Source organism: Dasypus novemcinctus, chromosome 11, assembly GCF_030445035.2.
Source record: "Dasypus novemcinctus isolate mDasNov1 chromosome 11, mDasNov1.1.hap2, whole genome shotgun sequence".
Lineage (NCBI taxonomy): Eukaryota > Metazoa > Chordata > Mammalia > Cingulata > Dasypodidae > Dasypus > Dasypus novemcinctus.
In genome coordinates this window covers 101,549,252-101,569,216 of record NC_080683.1, presented here as the reverse complement: position 1 = coordinate 101,569,216, position 19,965 = coordinate 101,549,252, and the positions used below count along the sequence as shown (strand labels likewise).

At 33.4% G+C, this 19,965-nt stretch overlaps 1 protein-coding gene and 1 long non-coding RNA gene across 25 annotated transcripts in view; one reads left to right on the top strand and one right to left on the bottom strand.

Moving 5' to 3' along the window:
- TRDN (triadin) overlaps positions 1-19,965 on the top strand; it is a 462,763-nt gene that overhangs the window by 124,251 nt on the left and 318,547 nt on the right. For 19 of the 22 annotated variants that reach the window (XM_058307361.2, XM_058307369.2, XM_058307372.2 and 16 more), the window contains exons 6-9: positions 2,599-2,682; positions 4,172-4,231; positions 12,122-12,304; positions 18,560-18,619. In XM_058307361.2, the coding sequence (XP_058163344.1) occupies positions 2,599-2,682; positions 4,172-4,231; positions 12,122-12,304; positions 18,560-18,619 (387 nt within the window). The remainder of the gene's footprint in view (positions 1-2,598; positions 2,683-4,171; positions 4,232-12,121; positions 12,305-18,559; positions 18,620-19,965) is intronic. The other 3 variants (XM_058307371.2, XM_058307382.2, XM_058307378.2) reach the window with 1 other exon arrangement.
- Positions 1-19,965, bottom strand: part of LOC131280442 (uncharacterized) — a 74,835-nt gene that overhangs the window by 3,243 nt on the left and 51,627 nt on the right. Inside the window, exons 2-3 of one of the 3 annotated variants that reach the window (XR_009188039.1) lie at positions 19,849-19,915; positions 2,171-2,399 (exon numbers count right to left, since the gene is read on the bottom strand). This is a non-coding gene — a long non-coding RNA (uncharacterized lncRNA). Of the gene's footprint in view, positions 1-2,025; positions 2,400-13,986; positions 15,440-19,848; positions 19,916-19,965 lie in introns of those variants that run through there. The other 2 variants (XR_009188037.1, XR_009188038.2) reach the window with 2 other exon arrangements.

The window sequence follows — 19,965 nt, the reverse complement described above, 5'->3', positions numbered from 1 at the left end:
GTGTTCTGATGAGAGAAATTTTAAAACTTGGCATTTGAGCTCAGTCTTGCTAGCGTTTGAAGTTTCCTGGCCAAGAAGCTTTAGTGGCTGTCTGCCATTTTGACCAGTTCCCTTGAGCACACAGGTCCAGCTGTTTGACTAAGCATTATGATGGTACCATTTCTGAGAGGAATAATGAAGTACCAGCATAAGGTACTGTATCTGTAAATCAAAACCTAGAGTGGAAGGAACCAGATTTTCCCCAGTGTAACAGGAATGCAGCATGAATATGCTAATTTGAGTTTGAATTCAGCCCCCTTGCGATTTTAATTTTGTATTAATTCTCCCTTCTATGGCGTGCACACGTCAATCCGCAAATCCTTTATTGGAATGGACACCCAGCTGTCTGAGGGTGGTAAGGTCTGGTCCTCCACCAAGGCAGAGCTACAGATTAGGTGATCTCCTGGGAGTCTTTCCAGTCAGGGCTCCAAAAGCATAGCTTATCTCACACAAACTTGGTTATCCCTAGAGAAACTTTGAGAAGTTTTGCTTTTGCCAAGATTTTCCTTTGGTATTGAGGTAAATTAACAATGATCCAATGAACCAAAAGAAGTTGTCCACTGTCATGTCTGGAGGCTGATATCCTCCCCTTATTTTCTTAGGTATTTATATTGAACTCAGTAGCTCAAATACACATAAAAGAACCATCAAACATAGAAACAAAAATAATGTCTAGATGTTCTCAAGTGTTTCTCTTACTGCAGTTTGTCACTAGATTTCGATTATTTAGGAAACTTTAATAAGTTGTAAAACATTTCAAATGATTGGAAATGTGCAGTACTGTTATACCTAAGTCACATCATCAATATATAGATTTTCATGGAAATAGCTCTTCTCTTCATATTTTAGAACTTTATTCAAAGAAATTTATTAAAAGCCCACTGTATGACAGATACCACACAATGAGCTAGCGATCTAAAAATGAAATAATGTGATGTAATCCCTAAAGAGATTTCATCTACTAGGGAAGCAGACATATGAACAATTGCAATGGTGTGATTTAATGAACTAAACTAGAATTGTATATGAATGGTATGATTGATACATAGAATAAGTGGAGATCAAGGCAAACTTTACAATGGGCAAGGCATTTGAATCAGGACAGAAAGAGTGGGTAAAACAGAAGAAATGTGGATGTGGGAAATCTAGGGGTAAGGGACAAACATGCAGAGAGACAAACAAATTGTGAGGACACATGGTACATTTGTGAAGCTACAAGCTGTAGAGTTCAAGGGGAGGTTCCTGGTAGATGAGATTGGATTGATAAGCAAATGTCAGATCTCTAGAGCAATCAAAGATTTTGGTATTTTATAAATAGCACCTACAGACACCATGAAGATATAAATAGGTGAATGATATAATCAGATTTTCAAGGTAGAACAATTTCTCAGGGAGAAAAACTAAATGTAAAAATACAAAGGACTTAGAAAGGATGTTATTATAAGAGTCTCAGTGAGAAAGGAATGGTGAGGACATCACTGTTTCCTCCGTGAACAAGATGGACATCATGCTCCAACTTTCTGGAATGGTTTCTTCTTTCTTCTTCTCACCACCTTACTAGGCTAATGTCCTCTTACTTTTTACATCCTTAAATGTCAATTCTAAGAAGAGGCCATCCCCAAATATACAAACTAGATAGGACCATTTTACTCGTCAAATGACACCTGGAATATTTTCTTCATAGCAATTATACTAACTGCAATTAACTATTTTTCTAATTATTTGTTTAGGATCTATTCTCTATTAGTTACATGAGTGTGATAGGAATGGAGACTTTCTTGCCCAGCAGAGTCCTTAGCACAGAGCAAGTACTCTTTCTAAATTTTTGTGTAAATAAATGGATAAGAGAGATATTAAAAAATATACAACTAAGGAGTTGGTGAATGACCAGAAGTGGAAATAAAGAGTGAGAAGAATCTAGAATGAGCTCATTTTTTCTGGCTTGGACAACTGGAGCTGCCATTAATGAGGAAAGTATACGATTACTTAAATTTGGGACTTGTTTTAATTGGATCACAACTCACGTTACATTTTGTTTCCTTTGAAAAGATCTGGTGCCATTCTAGTCTCATCCCAGTACATTTTCAACAAGTTTTAGAGTAGAATTTTTATGTAGAAAGTTAACACATACTATTTAGATTGGTTGTTCTTTGTGTCAAACTCAGAAGCTTATCTTCTTATATTTTTTTCCTCATGCAGTTGGCATTCATCTGATCTTGAAGCTAGGATCCTTCAACATATGGCATGATGACTTTTTAAAAAAATTTCTAATTCTAGAAATGTTTGAAGGTTTGCAAGAGTTGCGGAGCATTCTCATCTTTGCAGTCAATCCTGGTTTTAGAGTTACTCTATGCTTGGTTCTGAAATAAAAAAAGAAGTATAAAAAGTAAATCCATAATTATCTTGATGTTAAAACCATCAACTATGAAAAGTTTCATGCCAGGAATAGGAAGATTTCAGAACGCACCAGATGAGATTTTTGTATCGAATATTGCCATGCAATCACCTCATCATTTATTGCCTTTATTTAAATGAAAGGTATTATCTGTTTCTTTCCAGTAATACACAGAGAAAAAGAAAGAGAGAAAGAAAGAGAAAAAGAAAAAGAAAAATCCAAACAAAAAGAAAAACCTGAAAAGAAAGGTATGGCATTTTTCTTATTGCTGTTTTTCTTTTAAACTTCTTATTTCAAAATAATTTCAAACTTACAGGACAGTTGCAAAAATAATTCAAAACCCATACATAGAACTCCAAAATACTCTTAACCCTCATCCCCTTCATAGTACCCAGATCCACCAATTTTACCATCGCTGGATGTGCAAAGCTTCGGGCAGGTGGCCGATGCCCTGGAACGCCTCCCTGGAGGAGGAAGCACCTGTTCTCCCCATAGCGCTGCACTCTGCACAGCCTTTTGGTCTTCAGCTGTATATCGTGGTTGTGCTCTCTATGGGGCTTGCATCTCCTCTCTAGGACTCCGGGGAAGATATTCATAAACTGTGTTTTAAAATATTAGGTATTTAAAGCATATATTCTCTTTTTAAATACAAGTAATCTCTGTTCTTATTTTATATTTGGGAAAATGGAACATTTGGGGCCTCAATTTTTTCTCTAATAATTCCCTGAAGTATTTTTTTCTCAAAGCATTAGACATACTTGACTTTTTTTCTTAAGCAAATGTTAATTTTAAATTAAATCATTTATTTTGCCCTTTATGTTTCTATAGTATCTTACTTCCCATAAGTAATATGCAAATGTTGAAAAATGTATGGTGCTTTGGGAGACCCTTAAACCATACCATATATTTGAAACATAGGACATAGGAATGAGATGCACATGCTGTTGTATTTCTCAGGACTCTGTTACTTAAAAATCTGAGAGATGCAAGATTTCATAGTGTATTTAAATAAAATAGAAGTTAATAAAATAAATTAATATTCTTTATTAAATTATTAAACAAAAAATCAGAAGGTATAATGTTTCAGGTATCATGTTCAATAGTGTACAATTAAGAAGTTACCCACAATAATCTGGTTTTTAATACTTTGTGTTCTCCTGGTGGTTCCCAACCAAAAATGTAATTCCTTAACGAGTATTTGGAATGGTTTTGGTTGTCAAAATAATTTGGATGGAGTTCTGCTGGCATTTGGTAAACAGGAACCAGGGAGGCTAAACATTCAATTCATAAGATAAGAAATTATTCCACCCCAAATGTCAATTGACCCCAGATGAAAACATGGCACTTAGTTGAATCTCTAGTCCTGTTTATATACTTCCTTTTATTAATCTCAAAGTGAGTGTTTTTTCTGACATAATGACATCTTTTGGGAAGATTCCTATAAAATTCCACTCTCAGCTTGTCTTTTGTGAAAACTTTATCTATTTGAAATGACTTAAAAGAGGAAGGTGGCTCTAGGTTTCACAATTCTTTCTGTCTTAATGCCAAGTCTTTTAAATTGGGTTCTTTACAGTTATTGTCTTATTGGCAACTCTTCACATTCTTAAATTAGGTTCATTAATGTTATAAATCTTCAAAATATTCCCCAATGTTGAGGGCTATAAAACTGAGGTAAAGAGAAAATTTGGTCTTGCATTATATTAAAACTGTGTACTAATGTGAAATTCTCTGTTTAAGCAACTGAAAAGGAAAAAATTGAGAAAAAAGAAAAACCAGAAACAAAGACTGTGGGAAAAGGTACCTTTCTCTGTTATTTCCATAACTAAATTATTTTTATTTTAAAAGACTGCATTTTAAGTAACAGCTGGATGAGCATAAGCATTTAATATTTAATTTGCATAAAAATTTAACTGGGCCTTACATTCATAATATTGAAAATAACGGAACTGAATATTTGAAATCCTAGAATATTTCAAACGTGAGAGGAAAATGTAGACCATCACTATATGTGGTAGACAGAATTTTAGTCCCAATACCTTAACCCCTTGGTATCACCCACAAGACTATGCTACATTCCCTGGCAAAAAGATTTTTGCATAAATGGGTAAGGTTACTAATCAGTTCACCTAAAATAAGGAGATTAAGCTTGATTTTCGGGATGGGCTCAATATTATCACATGAGATGTGGCAAAAGAGGAAGTCAAAGAAGTACAATATTTGAAGTATGAGAAAGACTTAACCATTTGTTGCTGACTTGAAAAGGCAGAGGGCCTCATGGAAAGCATGAAACAGTAATGAATTCTGCCAAGATGCTGAAGAGTTTGGAAGCTGAATCTTCCCCAGTCTTCCGTGGTGAATGCTGCCCTGCTGCCACCTCGATTTGGGCCTTGTAAGGCCTTAAGCGAAGAACACATTTGAGCTACACTGTGCCCAGACTTTTGACCCACAGGAACTGTGTGATAATAAATGGGTGTTGTTTAAATTGCTAAGTTTGTGGTATTCTGTTACAACAGCAATAGAAAACTAATACACCATAACTGGTCAAAAATTTGGATCAGTGCTACATCTTGAGTTTGATTTTAGAAGATTCAAATTCTGAATTTCTTTTTTTTTTAAGAAGAAAAATTCATGTAGATATCTTGATTGGTATTTTAAGCCTTTGAGGATAAAAAATATTTTAGCACATTCACCAAAATAAACAAAAAAATCAATTAATATACCAATGTAATACTATGTATTTTGGAGGATTGGGTAAACTTGAGTTTACTATTCAAAATATATTTATCTACCAATTGTTTGATGTTTGCAAAACGTAGATTTCTTATTGTACAACACTGAATTATACACTTTACTGTGGTTAATTGTATATTATGTAAATTTTAAATCAATTAGAGAAAAAATAAGGATTTTAATTGGTATTTCAATCTTATCCCATACATTTAAATTTCCTCCTCGTATTTTAAAATATAGGTGTTATGTGATATTTTAGAAATTTCAATTCAGGAGTTTCAAGGGTCTGGTCTTCTGGATAAAAATTGGAAACTATTTTTAAAAGTCTATATGTTTACTTATACAATATAAAATGATTACATATTTAAGGAAGACACTTTTTTTTTACTAAATTTTTCTAACAGATAACTAAATCTCATTTTAGCAAAATAATTTCAAATGGATGAAGTGCAAATAGAGATTTTGTTTCCTAAAATTTAGACAACATAAATTTATCTTAAGAGTAATTTTGTAACTAAATTAATGTTATTTTATTATATTAAGTTCTATTCTGTTTGACAGAAATAAATGAGAATAAATTTATATACATATATATAAGATATTAAAGCAAGTAAAGTTTTTAGAGTTTATTAAAATTAATTACTTTAACGCAGTAAGAAACAGACTCTCAGAGAAACTACGGCCAGGTCATATAACTAATATGTTATCGAACTGAGCAAAAACCTAGGTGAACTGAATATAAATCAAGTGTTCATTCTAAAGATAATTAAATAAAAGTCTTCAAGCCTCATTTGTTCCATCAGCATATTTATTGAAAACTGTATTAGTTATCTATTGCTGTGAAAAAATTACCACGAACGTAGAGGCTTGAATCACCACACACATTTATTATCTCACAGTTTCTTTGGGTCAAGGATCTGGACACAGCTTAGCTCAATCCTTTGCTTCAGGGTGCAGTCAAAGTGTCCTCTAGGGCTGGGGTTGCAGCTGAAGACTCCATCAGGCAAGGATTGTTTCCAAGTTCATTTACATGTTTGTAGTAAAGATTCAGTTCCTCAAGGGCTGTTCAGATAAGGCCATCAGTTCTTGGCTAGGTGGTGGCCAGAGGCCATCCTCAAGTTCTTGTCACATGAATCTCAAGAGCAAGAAAGAGTCAGCTAGCAAGACAGAAAGCCCAACTACTGTAGACTAATCATGGAAGTAACAACCACTTGCCTTTGTCACAAATCCTTTCTATTTACATACTCGCATTCTGCTAGGGGAGATATGTATAAACCAAGCATGAACATATACACATGCTACATATTTATATAATATATACACATGCATTTATATTTTTATGTATACGCATGTATATATAATGTTAGGAATATAGTACATACATAAAAAGTGTTATTTGTATAATTGGTTTCTATAAACATAATACAATTAAAAAGAAATAAGCTACAATATGTAACATTTAAGTTAGATTCAAGAATAAAAATTCATATTTGAAAGGAGTAAATGGCGTTAAAGTAAAATCTCCCATTGAAGAGCTTTTTTATCCCAGAAACACTCTCATGGGTCCCAGGATGCTTCTTGCTCTGTGTTAAGCATAGCCTGCCCAGGGTCACAATTGGTTGGAGCACCGCAAGACATCCTCTGGCAGAACAGTGGACCTTGCAATGTCTGCCCTGTACACCTGTAAGCCCCTATATCCATTTGAAAACTAGTCTATTTCAGCAGTTCATTAAACATAACAAAGAGAGAAAAGTTAAAAAATAAGAGATGATGGAAGGAGAAGTGCGTAGAGTAAGCCACATTTGGGCCAGGCTGTCCTACTGGCCTTGGAGGAACAATTTTCAGTTATTTGTGTGTTGGATCAATTAAGGAGGTTATTGCTGTTTTCACCACATCTAGGAAGATATTTTATTGCTTTCACTGGATCCAATTACATTTATATCTGCCTTCATATGTCGTAAAGTGCATATTCTGGTATCTTCTTAATATTAATGACATTATATGATTTAGTACAATGGATACTTAAAATAGGATAGAGTTCTGGTTAGACTGCTTATACTCCTGTCATGTTTGTTGTACCATCTTTGGAAAATGCCTTTTTGATACTTAGATTTCTCATATGTAAAATGGGTATAATATAGTAATTCCTGCTATGCATTAAACTATGTTCAAATTCTAAGGAAACTCCAATTCTAGGAATGCAGAATATTTACATATAATAGAAATTTCTATTTGCTTTCTTTGTTGGTTTCAAAGTATTTTTGCTCAATTTAATTTACTTATCTCCATAGTTTCCTCACAGGAAGAGGTAGCTAAATTTGTAACTTCATTTTCAATATAGAGTAACTGAGGCATAGAGAAGTTAAGCAATTTGTAGTACCCTGCTGAATGAGAGATGACAAATATTTCCTACCTTCAAATAGTATAGTATGATAATGTGTTATTGGACAGTGTTATTTCCATAGTTTGGCAGCAGGCATTTGGATTCTGGTACAGTCCCTAATTGGTAATGCTAATTCCAAAACTGAATCAAATACGCTGATGCCATTCTTTGGATTAGACCAATTTTTTTGCCATTTGGCAAAAGTCATGAATCAAATGTCTTCCTAAGCCCAACTGGTTGATTTTGAAGTAACATGGCAATGTCATTTCACGTATTTTTAAGAAACTACAGAAAGGTATTTTGATACAAAATTGAAGAATACCTTTCCAGTGAAAAAGAAATAAATAGGAATTGGTTGTAACTTTAGGTGAATGGTATTGTTTTCATTGTATCTACATCATTGTTGAGTTTTCACCCATTTTTGCTTTTACTGTGAGGTAAAGTTATCTCTTTCAAAGATGAAAATCATTGAGTAATGTCTATAATAGGCAGGAGAAATTTTATTATTTTATACATAAAATCAATGATAATGAGTTTATTTTATATACAGTCTTATTTCCAAGAAAACCATTTTTGCCCATTTATAAATTATAATGGCATTAAAAGTAGATCATGTTTTTCTAAGTTCACAACTTTTAATATATACTTATTTTTAGGTATGTTCATGTATGAATGATATACTTCAGTTAAAAAATTTGAAAAGTAGAACTGAATTTCACATATATTTAATTCTATAGTATAAATATAAGATTAAATCAGCTGCTACCTACAAGGAGTGGGAGGGTGTTATTTAAAATAAACAAACAACAATTTTTCTAAAAAAAATTATAAACAAAACCATTTGGCTAATTTCCAAAATATCATTACTATGAGGTTTTTCAAATTCTGACACATGTATTACTTGTAAATACATGTTTATATGTAATTTGTATAGCACTAGATTGTGCATATGAGCTGAGTATAGTGATACATTTACTGTTCTCCTTGATCAAAATTGCTAATTCAATAAACATTCTGTGTTTTCTCTGAATAAAGCACTGTGACAGACACTATGATGACACAAAAATAAATAATGTATTTCCTATCCTTAAGTTGCTCTCTGTCTGGTGGAGAAGACAGGTATGTGAAAAACCACATGTACTATAATATATAAGGCAGAAGAGCTTGCGCACTTTAATAAAGTTTCAGGCAAATGGAAGCCCAGGAGAAGGAATCATAACTCCAAGGGCAGAACTTGTGGACTGAATACAGAGTGATTTAGATATGTGGAAAGTATGGAAATTTTGAGAACACAGGCTGGCAATGTTTGCCATTTGGAAAATGCATCATATCTTCAAGAAACAGAAATAAGTCTAGAGGAGAAAGAAACATTTGGAAGATGGTATGAGAGGAGAGATGAGTTTGAGTCAGATTTGCAGGGTTTTAAATGGCATATTAAATTTTTGTTGTATAGGCAGGATCATCTTGCTGATCTTCAGAGCTCCAGCAATTCCCATGCTAGGCACTTGGGAAGGGTTTGTTAGGTGGACATACAAAAGTTGTATGAGTGTGAGGTGTTGTTGGCCTTCCCAGTGGAATTTTCTCTCCAGATAGACAACTAATAGACATTTTGGCATGGCATTTTAGAATGATGCCTATTTAGTCATGTACAGAGAGTTGGTAGTTTCGATCACAGTCATAGATGAGTCTGTTGTTTTAGAAAGCACATTTAAAAATGGTTTAGAGGTAGAAGAAAATCCTGATTGAGTACAGTCAGAGAAGCCCTGAAGATGTTGGAAAGTTATGGAGTAAATGGATATTTCTATGAGAGTTATGAGATCAAAAAACTTTGCAGGGCCAATCCAGTGTCCACATAGAAGAGGTGGCATTGGATTGGGAAAAGTGGACATAATGGACAAAGGGTATGGGGAAAGGCAGGAAGAGATGAGAGGTGGAGGCGTCTTCGGGACATGGAGCTGCCCTGGATGGTGCTTCAGAGGTAATCACCGGACATTGTAAATCCTCACAGGGCCTACATGATGGAATAGAGGAGAGTATGGGCCATGATGTGAACCAATGTATATGAGGCGCAGAGGTGCCCAAAGATGTACTTACCAAATCCAATGGATGTGTCATGATGATGGGAACGAGTGTTGTTGGGGGGGGGGAGAGGGGGGGTGGGGGGGTGGAGTTGAATGGGACCTCACATATATATTTTTAATGTAATATTATTACAAAGTCAATAAAAAATTAAAAAATTAAAAAAAAAAAAAAAAAAAAAAAACTTTGCAGGGGAGTACAGCCTTTCTTCCTTCTTGAATACACTTCTCGGTATAATTTAGCTTTGAAAAATTCATTAGTAAAAAACCTGTTTAGCTTAGTATTTTTAAATTAATTTGGGCAAAGTTATACCTTCTTCCTCCTAAAACACTATTTTTATCAACATCTCCCTGGAAACTTTCTGAAGAATAGTGCTTTGGGAAGTGTTGTCCAGTACATTAAATGCAGTAGCACTGCATCAGACACTATCATTTTAATTCTTCTTTCCATGGGAATGCACAATAACATCTTGGCTTTGTCTCCAGTCAAATTATTCAGTGTACCAAAGTGAAAAAAAGTCAGTTATATTATTTTCATCAAATTCTTCAACATGAGTGACAATAGAGCCTGCACACTGTATTGGCAACTGATCTGGGAGATTCCAGCTTTGCAGTAGACTTACTAGGCTATCTAGTGTTTATGTGTAATCCTATTCAATAAATAACTTTCACTTTGTAGATAACAACATCTGATATGATTTTTTCATAAAATTGTGCTATGTTACTATTGTTTTTAAAATATTAGAATGATTTAAAGACTAGTTAATATGGATCCCCAGTTCCCTCCTCCAAAATACAAAATATTAGTGGAAAGCTCTGTGGACTTTTGAGGGTCTCCAGGACTCTCCCATGACCCCAAATGGGATTCTCATTCCAAATGGTGTTCTCATGACCAAGGTCTCAAGTCATCCCTCAGGAGGTTTGTGGGCAGGGTCTCATGGCCATGTGGGCTGCCAACATTGTTGTTTGTCAGCCATGTTGTCTGCAGGGCCTCAACCACCATCCCCCTTTCACTGCAATAAACAGCCTCATATGTACTAAAAAAAAAAAAAGAATATATGAGAACATACATATTTTAGTTTGTCAAAGGACTGCTGATGCAAAATATCTGAAATCTGTTTATACAGGGGATTTATTTGGGGTAAAAGTGTTTAGTTCCAAGGCCATGAAAGTCCAAACTGAGGTAACATCAGAGATGTTTTCTCACCAAAGTCAGCTGCTGTTTATTCTAGCATATTCTCATGTGGTGAAGCAAAATGTCCACCCATCTCTAACCAGGTTTTAGCTTTCCCCTCCAGGTTCACCCTTTCCTCTTGAACTACTCTCTGGGCCCAGCCTCTTGGGACTTAGTGCTTAAGTGATAATATAGTCTTCTCTCTCCTGGCATAGGAATTGTTTCTTCTGGGGCCTCCTATTTTGGTTTTCGCTGCTCTGCTCTCTTTCCAAGTTCTGCTGTAAGCTGTCAGGCAAATGGCTCATCCCTCCCTGGGGCCTTAGCTGTTTGCGCCTCTTCTTTCTGTCACGTGGCAGGATCAAAAATGGCAGCGCTCTCTCTTGTATCTGTCTATGTGATTCTGTTTTTAATCAGCCCAGGCAAGAGGGCAGGGACTCAACTTGATTCAGGTCTCACTAACATAGTCCAATAAAAAGCCCCACAGCAATCTTAAAAGGTAATCTAATCAAAAGCCCCTCAGCTGAATTTAATGTAATCAAAGGGTATCACACCCAGAGGAGTACATTAGTTTATAAACATAATCTTCCTTTTTGAGATTTGTAAAAGTATCTCAAACTGCCACAATATATATTCTAATTTATAGCCCTTTCTATATTCTAGGATATATTTAGGGGTTTTAAAATCCATTGGCATTGGTATCTCTGACTTAAGTAGGAACCAATATCTCAACTTCTGCTCTTTCATTCCCTTTAAAACCAGAGAGACTGAATATCTCTGTTATCCTCTACTGGGTTTTATTGTTTTATTTCTATTAGTTATCACCAGTGCAGGTAATTTTATATTTACATCCCTAATAGTTATCATAAAAAATACTGTTGGAATTTCAATTTCTTTAACGATCCTTAAGATTTTTTTCACTGCAGAGCAAAATAATCACATCCTTTTAAAAAGACTCCACTTTATTAGACTTTTTAGAAAGGATATTGTCTTTCAATGAAAACACATGTATTTTTATACCCAACAGATTACAAATGCCTCTTTGTTGACATGGCTAAGTTCATGATTACTTAAAAAATAGTCTTCATTTAGAAATCAAGAGCTCCAATTTGCAAATGAACTTTTGTTTTTAATAGAAATCTAATATAACATTTCAAGAACTCCAATAATAGTCAACAATTATTTATGTCAGGGACACGATTTTTCTCTCCTTTTATTCTTATCTCTTTTCTTTTGAATTGTTTTTAATGACCAAAGAAAGGAATGCTAAGCTACAATCTTGATAAATAAACAAAATTAATCCAACTTTCTTTAACTCTCTACAGAAGAGAAGAAAGCTAAAACTAAGGAAAAGCCTGAAGAAAAGATTAAAAAGGAAGTGAAAGGTGGAAAACAAGAGAAAGTAAAGCAAACAGCTGCAAAAGTAAAGGAAGCACAGAAAACACCATCTAAACCCAAAGAAAAGGATGAAAAAGAGACTTCAACTGTGTCAAAGCATGAACAGAAAGGTAAACAATCAGAGAAGGAGGCTGCTGCAGGTTCTAACAGAATATTGGGCAAGAAACAGATGCAATGAAACTAAAAGCTGACAAAGACCAAAATCAGACTTCAAATGGGGGGCAAGACTTGTATAAAGAAATATACCTAAAAGGAAATATAAGAAATTGGGAGTTAAATTTTATTAATAGAAATACTAAAAGGTGTTCACTTATCTAAAGATGCGTTTTCAAGAATTTTTAAAAGAGGGTTTAATTTAGCATCTGGAGTTAATTAAGGGTTGGGGATAATTGTTGAATTCTTGAGATACAGAATTCTATTAAGAGTAGAACAAAATGTGTGTGCCATACATTACTGGAGAACAGCAGTTCAAAAAAGAACACAACAATTATAAAGGTGTTTTTTAAGAGGTGTATGTTCAAATCATTTGGAATAAATATAACAACTATACATACATTCCTATTGACTTGACAAGAGCACATAATTTAGAAAATGAAGAGAATTAGTAAATTCATTTGATTTTAATAGACAAGGAGATACAGGGAAAGAACTTCAAGGTTCTTTGCCAGCTTCCCTATTCTAAGTTAATGGCTTTAGAAATCTCTGTGCCACTCTTCAATAAAAGTGATGTCAAATGTACATCCCTTCTCCACAGAAATATAGCATTTAGATGGAGATAGAATATAAAAATGACATTCTTATGGACATGTACTATGCAAATATACAAGGTTGGAGTTTTAAGAGGATATATAGAGACCTTGTTGTAGCATATCTCTGAGACCTTGTTGATTTTCTCCTTCCCCATGACCATTCCTGGTTTGAGGTTGCCACAGAACCCTATCAATCGCATACAGAATGTGGGTGTCTAATCTGTAGGAACTATTACTATACATGTTTCTTGAACATATTGACAAGTAAAATTCTACTTTTCTCTAACAATAGTTTGAGAACTAAAATAAATTGTTTTCTAAGTGATTTAGTTAAAATAATGCTAAATTTTTATTACTAGTAAGCAGTTTGGACAATGAAACTGAAAACCTGAAAAGAATTCCACCACCCACCCCCTTATAAAGTACAAGAACTGAAATTTGCAATCTACTCTGGTATTTCATCTTTGAAGTGCTTGCTTTCTCTGAATTCAGAGAAATTTAATAGATTTCTATTAAAAACAAAAGCTCACTTGCAAGTTGGAGCACTTAATGGTTGTGAAACTTTTATCTATACTACAAATGCTATATACATATATACACATACAAATATATATACATATGTGTGAATGTATATAAGAAAGAAGGAAGAACAAGTGTTTTCACTTTCTTCTTTTTAGTGTTCTACAAACTTTTTAGTTTAAGCAATTTTCATTTCTTCCAAAATATTTTTATTAAGAAAGGAGTGGAATTAAAACTTTTCAATCCTAAAATCTTTCTTAAATTTGTAAGACTATTATCTTGAAAAAATAATATTAATTGTTGCCTCTCTTGACACTATTATTCTATTAATAATTATGATTAGGAGTAAAGGGATATAGTGAATAAATAGAAAATATGTTGAATGAGATATTTTACTATGATAGAAAATAATGGGAAAATATATCTTCTTATTCCCTGATAAGTTTATTTACAATAATTCACAATATCTTAAAATAATCTGCATTTAGATTATTCTTTGAAAAATAAAAAGAATCACATTAAACCACTTGAAAAACACCAAATTTATTCATCTTTTTAGTCCATATATACAGTATATGAAAATTTATGCCAATTATATGTGGAAATATCAAAAGACCTATCTAGAAACTTGGAACATGAATATATTTTGAAATCATTTTCCGTATCTTTAGTATCTTTTTTTATTTGGCCATAATTTATTGATGAGGATATATCTCCGAACACATTCAAATAATAGTTATTTTCCAGTTCATATATATTGTATCAGACTCTTATCAGTAATCAGGAAATTATTAAAGATAGCATTATATTACCATTTCCATTTTCTATCTACTGTTTTAAATTCCACATGAAGAGATAATCACTTAGAGTTAGAAACAAAAGCACAAATGCAATTTTATTAGCCAAACAAATCCATTTACTAAAGCAATACTCCCTATTGAAACTAGCAACCATTAAATAAATAAATGTATCATTAGGTAAGTATTCAAGACTTAACCTCTGCTAGCTGGTCAGATACATACATGTGTATGTATCTGACTTTACTAAATTAAGCAATGTTTTAAGAGCATTTGTTTATAACCAAATCACATTATTATTTTACCTAAGCACGTTTAGCAAAGTATAGTGTCTTTTAATAAACTCTGTATGAGGCAACTTTAGTTTTGAGAATCTGTATTGATGACCTAGTAAAGTTGTTGAGTTACTTCTCTTTTGGAAAAGAGGTTATTTATTTGCTCAGCTAGAGTTAGACCTAATGAGTTTGAAGGACCTTCAAAAATTCTCTTCATATGGATTTCTAATGTTATTTTTAACTAATATAATAGATATTAGTTAAATTTAATATAATAGAGCCCCCAAGTCTTTTGCAGTAGTTAAACTCATTAGAAAACCAATTTTTGCATGAGGCACACATACTTGTTGGCAATTATTTAACTATATAGTATACATGCAGATATATTCATCTGTGGCCCCTGTTAATATTGTATGTATAAACAATATATTTCTACTGGAACCATTGGGAATAAGATGCATATGTATGCACATGCCTACCATAAACTTATACACATATTTATTTATCACATAATCTAGTTTTTATGGACCAATCTAAATCTGCTCTATGGCAGAAGTGGGAGAGAAGTGTTGGCATGATGAGACGTTGAGCCCTGTGTCTGTGATCCTCTGTTGCAAATCTGTGGGGAAGGGAAATAAAGCCCTGCAGCTGCCACACGCTTTGCTTGTTCTCTCTTTTCCTTTTCTTTCTCTTTCTCAACTATGTTAACAGTGTGGCAGGCAGAGAAATTATAGCTAATGTGAATCTGCCACAGAACACTGCACCACATTTGCCTTGTCCTCATTAGAGCTTTTTTGTTTTTTTCTTTCTGTTGACATTCTGTACCCAGAATGCATTTTCTCTCAGCTGCTGCTCCACTGGGAACCCTGGCAAGGCCACAGCTGAATGGCATCCATCATTGCTTCCTGAGGATCAAGGAAGGGAGAAATGGACAATATGGGTTATTCCTAAAAGGGCGTTCATTTGGGGAAAAATACTAAGATATTGGGACAAATTTACTTTTCTAAATTGTGTTTCATAACTATGAAAGATCGACAATGATAGATCAGCTCAGGTTTTCTTTAGGAAAAGTTTCCTATTATGATATTTGAGCTTCTTTTTTATTTTTTTAAAGAAACATTTCTATAAAATACATCTCCCCAAATCAGGAAGACTGGTTTTTTGCCTTCTTCTTATATAGAAGCACATAACCCCTGACAATTCTTATACATTAAAACAGCCAACACTGAGGTCAAGTGGAAATGGACATCATAATTTAAAACATTATTAAAATCTAAATTTAAAATTTTAAAAGTATTTTTGCAGATTACTGTTGCCATATTGGTGCCATTAGAATACAAGATCACAGTATCATTTAAATATAACAGAAACCATCCAAGTATTATAACTCAAATAATTTTTGAGATTAAAAAAAATAAAGCATCCTTTTAATTTGTTAGGATTTTCCTTTTTCACATTGGAAGTTCTTTGGACAAGTGGTGCATTAATTAAATGAACAATTTTTGGATTCAGAAAATGTTAGTGTAATACATATAAACAAGGATATTTTGGTAATAATTCAACATAAGACTAAATACTTTCACTCTTAACATACCTAAAATACTGCCAACATTAATTTAAAGAAGAAACCCTGAAATGCTAAATATTCAGTTAATTCAATATACTATTCAACATGTTACATATATAAACATCCCATCACATTTTATGGCACAGAACAATATTTTATTTTGGAGAAAGTTTTAGTCTTCTGGGTAAAGCAAATACCATGCAAAAGGTTTTCTTAAATGATGAGAACTTACTCATGGTTCTAGGCTAGGGAAAATTTCAAATCAAGACATCATTAAGGCGATGCTTTTTCCCTGAGGACTGATCTTTCTGGGACAGTTGCCAGTGATCCTTTGTCCTGAGCTCCTCTGTCACGTGGAAATGCATATGGCAGCCTCTCCTGGCCTCTGCCATCTATTCCCAGTTCTAATGACATTCAGCTTCTTGCTTGCCAAGGCTTTCTCTCTATCTTTCATGAATTTCATTCTGCTTATAAAGGACCCTAGTAATAGGATTAAGATCCATCCTGATTGATTTGGGCCACACCTTAACTGAAGTAACCTCATCAAAATTTCCTACTTACATTGGGCTCACACCTACAAGGATAGATTAAGTTTAGGAACATGTTTTTCTTGAGTACATAGCTTCAAACCATCATAGGGAATTGTCTATCCCTTCATATTGCATCTAGTCCCTGCCTTCTAGTCTTCTGACTTATGGAAAGAGAAAAACCTCCCTTTGCTATTGCAGGAGGTTCTAGTGCCACTGGGAATTGGTGTGAATAAAAATCTGGAGATTTTAGATCAATGATCTCCAAGGGTGGTCTAATTAAACTTTCCTGGGGAATTCATGAAAAATGCATAATCTTAAATTCCAGATCATGGAACCAGAGGGAGACCAAATTTGCATTTTGATTTTGCATTTTAACCAATTCCCCCTTTTTGTTAAGTTCCCCTTTGAATTGTAGGAAACATAAAGCTAAAAAGAGTATACTAATTTAAGGTACTGAAACAAAGGGCAAAGACTGCCAATTTTAGGAAGTACACATTTGCTCAACTTCAAATTTTCCATTTAAGGGACATGTACTTTTGCATTTTGCATTGTCTTAGAGCCAAATTGCCCATTCTACAATTTTGCTCAGGAAATCAGTCCAGGAAAGAGAAAATCCTATACCTTAATTTCATTTATCTCCTGTGCCATAATAGGGTTATCAGATCATGGGATCAAAAACCCTGGTTCTTACTTTCAATACAGCCAGTACATCAAGGGGCAAAGAGATCATGGACTTATCTGAGAACTAGCCTCCAAACCACTCCACACCCTACCTGTGGGAAAATGTGTTCTGATTCCATAACCAAAATATATGCAAATTTTTGAAACTTTATGAATTTTGGTCTCCCATAGTAAATTTGGGTATTAATGAAAAGTATTTTTAAAACTCTAATGCAAAAATCACATTTATATTTTTCAAATACATGGCAGAGTTTTATACTAAAATGTGCTATTCAAAAAATACTGTACATACCCTGAAAGGATTGAGGATTACAAAAGTCCTTGAATGTATGTCTATGTAGTAACTTCAGTTTCATTATTTAATGTTTGATATACCAATTTTAGAGTGATTATGGGTGTGTTATATTGTATAAATTCAATAAACTCTCTTGGTCCTACAGCTGCCTTTGAAGTTTTTGGATTCATAAGATCCCTATTTTAGAAATAGTAAAATATAACTCAACTTGAAAAGGATTTGCTTAATAATATGCCAGCTTTAAAGAAGATATGGAGGAGCGGGTGTCGCTCAGTAGCTGAGTACCTGCTTTGCATGTACGAAGTCCCAGGTTCAATCCCTGGTAGTACCTCCTAAAAAAAAAAAAGATATGGAAAAACCTGTAGAATGATTCAGCAACCAGCAACTAAGATTTGGAATCACCCATAGTAGAATCAAAAGTTTTATGAGAATTTGACTTTCAGTGCAATGTCTTTTGAGAGGAATAAGTGAAAAATTGCTGAAATCATTTTGAGTGCTCCTGCCAAAAATGCTCATATCCTATTCATTTTTTTCACTTTTCCATAAGCTCCAGCTTAGTCAAGATTATAAGATGATATCCTTATAAAGATGACTCAGTTAATTAGTTTAACTATGATATCATTTGGTGCTTTAAGTCTGTCGTTCCTGATTCACTCATCTAATTGAAGAGCAGTATTTCCATGCAGAGAACTCCTGACAGCCTTTTCTCCTTTCCTGCTGCTAGTGGTTTTTTTGTTTTTTGTTTTTTGTTTTGCTATAATTTTGATGAGAGAGTTTTTGATTTTTTGAAACAGCAACCTCTATTTGGAAAATTATGCCTTCTCAGAAAATATTGTCATAACCAAAATAGAATTGTGCTATTTTGCTTGTTTTGTTTAACCACTCCTCTGTAGATGAAAAGAAAGGTGTTAATGACATTTTTTTATTGTTCTTTTTCTTTCTATTCTGTCAGATCAGTATGCATTCTGTCGATATATGATTGACATGTTTGTCCATGGGGATTTAAAACCAGGTACTCCAAAACAATCCTTGTATTTGTCTGTTTTAATAGTCTTTGTTTCTAAGATTGTCAGCTTTTTAATGTACTAAACTGTATTTGTATGTTTTAAAAATTGCTTAATGCATGGGTACAATGAAATCAATGAAAAGCATTAATAATAACTGGCATCAGGGCCTTATATCTTACTTCCCATTACTGCATGGCCTATTGCAAATGATGTTAGTGGTGGCTACAAAAGTACTAATATCTTTATATACAAAAAGGCTAATATCTTTAATAATATCTTGGAATAAAGCAATGAATCATCTTATTTTATCCCAGGTAGACTTAGAAGAAAAGATCTATGATGATGCAAGTATCTTTCTTCCTTTTCTTAGTAATGAACAAAATTCTGACAAATCCATTTCATTTTAAATATTTAACTTTTTTTTCAAAATCTTTTTGGTTTCCTCACTTACACATGAGATTGGTTTAGACAGTTCAGAGACCTTCTACTGATAAAGTCAACCTTGGAGTGAGTAGTGAACACAGGAGGGAATGATTTTTAGTTAAAGGAATGTATCTATCATTTTTAAAGATTCTCCAATCTTTAATTGCTGCCCAAGGCATGATAAAGGATTCTTTACTAACATCTTAATTAAGAATGAGTAGCTTGATTGGTTGGATAATGCCTTTTGTAGATTTAAAAAATGACCATATGATGTTCGTGTTTGGGGAAACATTCTAAGAAACCAGTATTATGAAGAAAGGAGGTAATTTACATTAGAAGAATTGAAGCCAATTGTTTAAAGCAGGCTTTGTTTTGTTTTTGTAACTATTTTTTATGGAAACCTTTCTAATATATATGATCATAATTCATGTTTATACTGGTAAACATAATCACACATTTAAGAGGAATATAGAATATTTATAGGCTCTACATAGTTAGATCATGAGAGTCATGGCTCTCTGGAAAACTTAGTTAACGCCAGCAACTCATTCTACTTTACTTTCCTTTTCTCTCTTTCTTTATTCCTTTTTACTTTTAAATGAATTAGAAACTGAAAAGAAGAAAAAAAACTTTTAAAAATAAAATGACTCACTTGGTGAAAATAATTAATGTTACCATATATGTATTTCATCCTAGTTACATAAGATTGCAAGATTCAGGAGGTGGGGTGGTATCATGGAAATTCTTGACATTATCATTGTGTATATTTTATTATAATATATAATATATTGAGCAACTCATTGAACTTCACCTGATCTTCAATTTTCCCATGTTTAACTGGAGAGCACAGTGACTAGCTTGCAAAGTTGTCAAAGCATCTAGGGAATAAAGCAAAAAATGTTTTTATTACTCTATTATTTAATTCATT